Source organism: Chiroxiphia lanceolata, chromosome 11 (genome assembly GCF_009829145.1).
Source record: "Chiroxiphia lanceolata isolate bChiLan1 chromosome 11, bChiLan1.pri, whole genome shotgun sequence".
Taxonomy (NCBI): Eukaryota; Metazoa; Chordata; class Aves; order Passeriformes; family Pipridae; genus Chiroxiphia; species Chiroxiphia lanceolata.
Window position 1 is genome coordinate 15687412 of NC_045647.1, and position 8939 is coordinate 15696350.

The window sequence follows — 8939 nt, forward strand, 5'->3', positions numbered from 1 at the left end:
TCATCCTATGTGGTCCCACCAGCAGCTGGGAAAGACTCCCAGGGAGCTCCAACAGCAACAATTGCAGCAGAATACTGAAAGAACTTGGAAAAGGTAGATGAAACCATAAAATAAACTCTTTTGTTTCTTCCTATGAAGGAAGGCTCAGAAATGAGTGGAAAAGATCAAGAGTTTTCGTAATCTAATGGCTAACATAAGGGCACCTGGCAGCCTGTTTCTCTCTGCCTTCTGCAATGCAATGGAGGCAAACACACCTCTAGGACTCAGTTCTGTTTCTCACTGAGCTCAGTTCTTTGCACTATCAGGAAAGTCAGGATTTCCCTCTGCTGTTGGCTGCAATCAGCTGGCCACAGTGATGTACGAGTAAAGACTGCAGCTCACTACAGTGAAAGGAATTTAAAAAAAACAACAGAGTTTAGAAAGTCAGAAGTTTGCCTATCAAGGAGGATTTTGAGCAGACTTTTGTACTCCAGCTGCAAAATGCCAGTAAAAGAATATTGCTATTTTTCATCTATTTTTCTCTATTTTTGTAATAGAAAGAACTTGTTCACAAGTATCTGAACCTGAGGCAGAGAAGCAATTGCTCTGCAAGCAACCACTGAATGACTGAAAAAAATGTCCAGGTCTCTCTCCCATGTACTGGTCCTGGGGCTTTTGGTCTCTGGGCTATCTTTTCCAGTCTGGGTTACTTTAGACAATTCACTTGTGCCTCTCATTGTAAAATAAAAGCAATGCCATAAAAATATGTCCTATTGCTGGTTACCTGGAGAAGAGCCCGACCCCCACCTGGCTACACCCTCCTAATAGGGAGTTGTAGAGAGTGATGAGGTCTCCCCTGAGCCTCCTCCTCTCCAGGATAAACACCCCCAGCTCCCTCAGCGGCTCCTCATAGGACTTGTGCTCCAGACGCTTCACCAGCCTCGTTGCCCTTCTCTGGACACGCTCCAGCCCCTCAACATCCTTCCTAAACTGAGGGGCCCAGAACTGGACACAGCACTCGAGGCGTTTGAAAGCAAACACAGATAAAGACGAACGGCGCTCAGTGACCCTGCCGTGAGGAACACTGCCCGTGTGTGCCTGCCTTGCCCGAGTGTGGCGGAACGAGAGGATAAACCTCAGCGTACAGGGACCTCGGGACCCGCCTCCCTCCCCTGGGCGGGCAGCGGCCATGGCAGGGGACATGTTGGTGTGGGGACCGTGTTGTTGCGGACAGTGCTGTTAAGCGGAGCAGTGTCCCCAGGGGCTGGGGTCCGCCACATCGCTGAGTGTTGCGGGGTGTCCCGGCGCGGGAGCGAGGCCGCTGCGGGGTGGACACAGAGCAGTAGCGCGTTGCGGGCAGCGGGGAGACTGCGGGGCGGAACCACCGCCAGGCGGAACCACGGTGCGCGGGGTTCCGGCGCGGCGCCCTTTCCCGGCAGCCCCCGCGGTACCCCGTCTCTTCCGGCCCGGCGGCGGTGAAGTGGCTCTGGTGAGGGCGGGCCCGACACTGGGACATCGGCACCATCCGGACCCATCCGGGCCCCGGGAGGGGCCGGGCCGGGCTGGAGGGTGTCGGAGAGGGGCGATAAGCGGGGCTCGGGCCGGGCGGGCGCTGGGCGGGAGCTTCTCCCCTGCTGGCCCCCCCTGCTGAGCCGTGTGTGTTTCTCCCGCAGGTGCGACCATGGCCAAGTCCAAGAACCACACCACGCACAACCAGTGTGAGCGGGGCTGAGGGGCTGCGGGGAGGGGCGGCGTGGGCCGAGGGGCTTTGACCTGCTGCTGTGACCTGCGGTTGTGGCAGCGCAGGCTGCCGGGGGGCTTTGCAGCGAGGAGAGGTGGTGGCGTGCGGGGTAGAGTGGTGTGTTTGTAGTAAAGAGCTTGGTGAGAGTCAAGGCTTGTCTGGGCTCAGTATAGAACTAATAGGTAACCAGGAAAAAGGCAAGTTTCATGTTTGCAAGTTTCGTGTTTGAAACGGTCTCTTTTCTCAGGCAGCAAGCAACAGGACAAGAGGGCACAGTCTTAAGCTGCACCAGGGCAGGTTTAGGTTGGACATCAGGAAGAAGTTCTCCACAGAAAGGATGATTTAATATTGGAATGGGCTGCCCAGGGAGGTGGTGGAGTCACTGTCCCTGGAGGTGTTTAAGGAAAGACTGGATGTGGCACTGAATGCCATGGTCTGGTTGACAGTGTGGTGTTTGGTGATAAGTTGGACTTGATGACCTCAGAGGTGTTTTCCAATCTAATTGATCCTGTGATGATCATCACTGAGTATGGAGAGGGAGTCTTTTACAAGAGTGTGCAGTGACAGGACAAGGGGGAATGGCTTCACACTGACAGAGTTTAGTTTGGATGTTAGGAAGGAATTCTTCCTGTGAGGGTGGTGAGGCCCTGGCACAGGTTGCCCAGAGAAGCTGTGGCTGCCCCATCCATCCCTGCAAGTGTCCAAGGCCGGGTTGGATGGTGTTTGGAGCAACCTGGGCTAGTGGAAGGTGTCCCTGCAGGGGGAATGAGGTGATCCTAATGGTCGCTTCCTGGTTCTGGGATTCCATAATGCTACTGGATGGTGTTCAGACTGTGATACTGTGCCATCCAAAGATGAGCATGTTGATAAAATAGGGTTTTTTTTGGATCTTCTCATCAGTGCTGTAAGTTAGCAAAGGCCACAAGTAGGTCCTGCTTGGTCCTTTACAGTTGGGAGTGACACTAACTCTCAGCTTTTAATGACTGAGGCCTTTTACTGTGCTGGTGGTGCTGCCACTGGTGGGTTATTAGGGAATGAGGAGCCTGAAATCTTAAGATTGGAAAACCCTGCAGTGCCGAGAACTCTGTGTAGAGGGACGTGAATAGAGGTGTGCTCTTAAAATTCAAGATTCTTTGGGACAAGAAAAGGTTTGAAAATTTTCTGTTCCACATTGTGTTGATAATCAGGTACACTTAAAAGGAAGCTCTTGCAGCTGCTTAATAATAGCAGAAATTGTCATTTAAATAATTTTCTTGTTTTCCACACAGCCCGCAAGTGGCACAGAAATGGCATCAAGAAACCCAGGTCCCATCGATATGAATCTCTCAAAGGGGTGAGTATTTCCATTGGTATTCCCAGGACATTGAGCCACTGAGGTTTAACCATGAAAACCCCCAGTATTTGTATTTGGTTTCTGTTATATCTTCTGCTTGCCTTTCATGCAGCTGTGATATTTCTAGCCCAAGTGAAATCTCTCCTTGTATGTTTATGAAACTGCATTTAAGTTATTGGCCAGTTTTGTCTGTGTCCTGCTCTGGTGGGCATCACTAACTGCTGCTTCTAGTGAAACAAACACCTGTCAGCTGGATGGTTCCTCTCTCTTTTGAGTCCTGATGTGTCTCTTTCTCTGTACCCTTCAAAATTGTTCTAATCCAGAGAATTTTCAGTCACAAAATGAGAAGAATTGGTATTTCTGGGCAGAATACATGAAAGTGAGAGTATATTGCTTTTTTCCTGAGATTTTCCAAGTGATAGAACAGTATGTTTTTCCACACTTGAAAGTGAAAACAGGACACCTTGGATTTGGGCAGGGCTGTGACTCCATTTGGCTTGTAGGTGTGATGATCAGGTTTTTGGATGTGATGTAAAAGCATCTGCAAAGCTCAGTGAGGGTTCAGTCCTGCCCCTCCAAACAGTCCAGCAGTCCCCTCACACTGTGCATGGGTTAAGAGGACAAAATCCTGATGCTCCTCTGTGCTGGTTAAAATTCTTTTTAAAGAGAAATAGCAAATGTTTCTCAGTACAGCAATAGCTGATAGTTCTGAGCATTGGTCTCAGCCATGACAGGATGTGCCAGCCAGGAGCTGACAAAAACTGAAGTGCTGCTCTTCTCTGTACTGGGTTTTTTGCCTTTAATGTAAAAAGGAAAGACCTGAGGAAGCAGCATTGGTCTCTGCCCAAGGATTATATGTGTATGTGCTCAGCTGCCAAGGTTGATTTGTGGTACTGCAGATCCAGAATGTCTGTGACATGGAAATGAAGTTTGCCTTGTTTACAGCTTTACTTGTCCTTTCTGTGGGTTTATTGCTGGAGTATTGGATTTTTTTTTTGTGTATGGCAATTAAGGAAAACAGCTATTAAAGGATGGTTACAGGTGGCTAGAACAATTTTATCAAAAAATCAGGGAAAAAAATCTGAATTAGTCACAGCCAGCATTTGGGAATAATTAAAACAAACTAAAGATATGTATGTTTTTACAGATTCCTTCTACAACATGGCTTATTTTCCCCTGTTTTTTATAGGTTGATCCCAAGTTTCTGAGGAACATGAGATTTGCAAAGAAACACAACAAGAAGGGGTTGAAGAAGATGCAGGCCAACAATGCCAAGCAGGCAGCTCAGCAGGCTGCTCAGCAGAAAAAGGACTAATGGGATTTAATGAAAAGAACCAATTTTCCTATTAGCATGTGTGTTACAGCATTTTTTTTAAATAAAATTGTATGTAACAAAACCTTCATCTTCTGAATTTGAGGGCCCTCCAGAAGCTTGAGTTGGTTTGTATTTTCGGTGCCAGTTGTGTGTTGAGCCTGTGAGTAGTGACCAGTGTGTGTTTTGGTTCTCTGGCAGATCAAGACAACCAGAACTCTGGTGAGGTTTTGTGTTAAAACCCCTCTGTTAGCACCTGGAGAGGGGTTTTTGTTTGTTGCCAGCCACCACACAAGAAAAGTGAAACACCTGCCCCCTCCCCAGTGCTGTCCTTCTGTAATTGTTGGTACATATCGTGAGCATTTAGTAGTTCAAAATCTCCTTTCAAGTAGTGAAATGGTTATTGATTGATGCTCTGAAATTTAGACAAGAAATAAGTTGTTTCTTTCCATCCAAATTTGAGCCATTGTTGCCTGTACTCTTGGGTGACAGTATTCAATACAGGTAAAATTCGCTTTCTCATGTACCATAATTCTTGTGATAGTTGATGAGTTTTCCAGAGGCTGTTACTTCTCCACTGCATTGCTGTGTGGGTAAGGTGATTACAGCTGTGGGAATCCTGAAAAATGGGAGAGTAAGGAGTGCTGGCTATGAGACCACAGCAATTAGTTTTAGAGTTGGTGTGTGTTGTATTGTGAGATACTTGAAAGTATTTAAGTGTTAAAGGAGCTACCCATGGGAATGTGCAAGGTTTTAGAAATACGTAAAGATATGCATTTTATCATAGTTTCTGTATTTTAGGGAATATCTTTTATTCCAGTAACAGAAGTACCCTAATCTGATGTGTGAGATGAGGGGAAATCCCATTCAAAAGGCCGGGAGGTTTTGCAGCCGGGTTTTGTTCTGCTGTCCTTCTCTACACCAGGAGAGGGCTTCACTCTCCGAGTCTCCCTTACCAGCAAAGCTGGCTCAAGACGTGGACCACCTGTTAAAATGCGCCCAGCTCTTCCTGAAATTGCACTTCCAGCGCTTGTCCACCCGGTGGGGTAAATCCATGGATCCACCCGAGGGCTGGAAGTTTACACGTAGCTTCTCACTGCAGTAGAGCAGCAAAGCACCTGCTGGATAAAAAACATTATTTCAACTGAAACATCCAATTAATGTCGTTGATTTTTTTGAATAGGTGATCCAATTAGCAAAATTCAATGCCACTTTGAAGCAAGGCAAATATTTTATTTTTTTTCTGGCTTGAGTTCAAAAGCCCTTTCCCAGTTCCTACTTTTTAATAGGTTTCGACTGATAAGAAATACCACCCTAAACCAAGCAATATAAAGAGATTTGCTGCCTTAAAACTCACAGGTCGAGGGTTTTGTGAAGTCAATGATGTCTGCAGCACTCAGCTGTCTGGTTCCTGCAGTGTGCAGCTCCTGGACTGTTACGGAGATTGGTGTTTGTCACCTGAAAGGGGTTAATTGTCGTGTGGGTCCGGAGGGGTTTGGTGCTGCAGAGAGTGCAGTCACTGTACTAAAGTGACAAAAGGTTGCTTGGTCCCTGCTACCCTCAGGTACACCAGGACAACTGGCAAGAGGTTCTTCACGGTTTTAATCCTCCCTTTGGCAGGTGGTAGATCACCAGAGACAGATGCACAGCACTTAAATCCTGCTGGCTCTCAAGCTGCGTGGCTGGTGCCTGCCCTGCCTGAGCCAGTTTGTCTCCAAAGGTAGGAAGGACTGTGTGGCTGTGGTTTGGGTTAGTGTGCAAATCTGGCAGGCTCAGCCCTCGCCCAGAGCTGCTCAGCAGCTACCCAGCAGCAGCCTTACCTGGCTGGCAGAGATGTCCCCTTGGGTTGTTGCTGGTGTTGAAGAAAATGGAGTGGCTGGTCCAGCTGTGTGAGTGAAGGTCAGTCTGCTGCAGGTGTATGTTGTTACAAGAGCAAAAGAAAAAGCCTCTGAGCAGAGGACTTAGTGTTTGTCAATTTAGACCTTCACCTGTGTGTCTACAGCTCTCCTACACGGTTTAAGTTCTGCATTTTAAATCTCTAGCACTAAGACTTTTCCATATAAGAAGGGAGATTTCATCTCAGCCCCCTTGGTGTCTTCCCCTGAGGGCTTGTATTGTGGGAGTAGCTCACCCACAGGATGCAGTTTGAGGGAAGAGAGGGAGGCGAGGGTCAGGCTGAGAAGAGGATGTTGGCATGTTAATGAGAAGCAGCGGGCAAGATTTGGGCTTCCTGTGGCTCCAGGCAGCAACCCCAGGCCTGCCTTCAGAAGCAGCCTTTTCATGTCGCTGCCCTTCATGCTGCCCTTCAGTGGGACAGCTTCCCAAATATGGGCTTGCTGACTTTCTGACCAAAATAGCGGCTGCGTGACAAAATGCAGCACAGAGGAACGTAACCTTAATCCAGGCATCATTGTGTAGCAGGAGACAGGAATTTTGTGAACTTCCACAGCAGGTCGGTGTCAGGTTTGTTGTTGTCTGCTCCCTGCACACACGGTGGTCCCACGGGACACTGCCCTGACATCAGCTGACCACCTATTGGACTTTCTAACCCTGTGACAGCTCAGTTCGTGGCTTCCCTCCTTGTCGTACAGGTTGCCCGAGCCCAGAAGGAAAACCTGCGAAGGGGAGTCTGTGCTGACATTGCCTTGTGATGAGTCTTCCTCTTTTTTTTCTTGCATTGTGAAATCATTTAAGTTCTGTTGGTGAAGTGAGGCTGGAGATCCCTTTTAGGAGCATTACGTATACAGAGCCCAGGAGGGGGAACTGGCAGCTGTGGCCCACTTGATACTATTCCCATTGTGCAGAGCTGTGTCATCTTTGACATTTAAAAACTTCAAAACTCTCGTGATTAAGTGCTTGGTATCCTGCAGGAAGCCAAAGAGCTTGAGAGCATCTCAATGCTTAATGACTCTTAGACATCTCATGCTTGCTGCTGCTGTACGTCATACTTGCTGCAGATGATTTCTCCCCTGTGCAATTAAGAGGACTCATATCAAGTTTCCAGTTTGGCTCCTTTCTTTGCTTCAATTTGAAAAGAAAAAGAGCAAAGGGCACGTAACCAAATACTGAATCAGCTCGTTTGGCAAAGGTAGAACCATCATAATGAAAGCCAAGAGCACAGAACTGGGGAGGAGAAATCAAAGCCCTGTGAAACGCTCTGATGGGGGACAGCTTTCACTGGCAATATTGATGTTCACTATGAAAATGAAAACTAGGGCTGGATACATGTCCCCCTTTGTCGCCTTTCAATAGTGTAGTCAAGGAAAAGCAGCAACAGAACATGAGTTCTGCTTTGCCCAGGTTTCAAGGCTGTTGCAAGTATTCCTACACCACAGTGACTTTGGCATGGTGGAGTGTTTATCCCATGTACCTTAGCTCATGTTACATTGCCACTGCCCTGGTGGCAGATTTATGGCTGTAAGCAAGATGCAGAGGTTTCATCAGGGCAGTGTGTACAAAATTTCCTCAGATCTTGCTGCAGTCACTTGGTTCATACAGCAGTTTTATTGAGGGTTGAAGAGAGGCTTCAAATATAGTGATAAAGTTGAAAACCTGGGCAGAAATTAAATCTTCTGCCAGTAAAGACAGATCAAATGGCCTGGGAACTGTGGCTCTGTCCAGTTGCACAGATACATGGACTACTCAGGGTGGTTATCATTCATCGTTAGCACATCCCCCTCTGGGGGGGCTTCAACCAGGCCAGTCCTCTTCTGATGACTGTTTTTTCAGCCAGCTCACCCACTCACCGGCCTGTCATGTCATGTTACATTCCTCGTGCAGTTGTTCCCGTGTTTTAGCCAACAGTGAAATCCACCCACAGCTCCTCACCCTGCAGCATTTGCTGTCTGGCTCTGGGAGGACAGTCAGTGTGTTAAGGCAGACCGGCCTGGCAGCAGTTTTCGTGGCTCCCTGCAGAGCGTGGTGACCTGCTGGCACCTCTGCTCTAAGGACAGAAAAAGCCTAAATAGTCCCAGTGTTTCTGCTCTTCTAGCAACAAATTTCAGCTGCTACAAGACCTTTGTCCTCTCTCTCCAGCCACCACCTTCTCTGTTTTACTCTCAAAAAAAGTAAAGGCAGCCAGTGAGGCCGTGGTGTGCTGCTACCTGTGCCATTGGGCCAAGGGGGGAGGGACAACACACAGAGCCAGGTGGCTCTTTCCAGTCATCCTTTTCCCTGGATCACAGTGCAGTCCAAGCCACTCAGCTGACTGAAGGAAAGGGGTTAACCTTATTTCTCTTATTCAATCTTCAGGGATCCAAACCCTCTCAGTAAGCAGTGGAGAGTATCTTGGAGAAGTCCTTTTTGGATGTTGGAATTTGGACAGGACAGAGGAAGATAATGGGACTGTCAGTGGTGCCTGATGTGATGTGAGTGCAGGAGTGGGTTGCCACGGGCTGGATGTCCGTGGGTGTGGGGACAGCTGGTGTCACCTTTGCTTGTGGGTGAAGCCCAGGTGTTTGCAGCTCTCTGGAGGTTTCCATCTCTGGGGTAAAACACTTTTCAGTTGTGTCCTCATAAGCAGGTCTCAATGGGAAATGACTTCTGCTGCTACACTGGGGAGGTGGAAGGTGTTT

General features: G+C 48.1%; 1 protein-coding gene across 1 annotated transcript; it reads left to right on the forward strand.

Moving 5' to 3' along the window:
* Nucleotides 1-1385: 1385 nt before the first annotated feature.
* RPL29 (ribosomal protein L29) lies at nt 1386-4465 on the forward strand. Its single transcript, XM_032699204.1, has 4 exons — nt 1386-1468; nt 1653-1697; nt 2989-3053; nt 4243-4465. The coding sequence occupies exons 2-4, from the start codon at nt 1661-1663 to the stop codon at nt 4366-4368; spliced, it is 228 nt and encodes a 75-aa protein (XP_032555095.1). The 5' UTR covers nt 1386-1468; nt 1653-1660; the 3' UTR covers nt 4369-4465.
* Nucleotides 4466-8939: the final 4474 nt, after the last annotated feature.

Excerpts from the sequence above, each read along its gene's own strand:
- RPL29 (XM_032699204.1), top strand. The coding sequence starts at position 1,661 with ATGGCCAAGTCCAAGAACCACACCACGCACAACCAGT. Across the intron at positions 1,698-2,988 it reads CCACACCACGCACAACCAGT|CCCGCAAGTGGCACAGAAAT; the intron begins GTGAGCGGGGCT and ends TTTTCCACACAG. Across the intron at positions 3,054-4,242 it reads GATATGAATCTCTCAAAGGG|GTTGATCCCAAGTTTCTGAG; the intron begins GTGAGTATTTCC and ends TGTTTTTTATAG.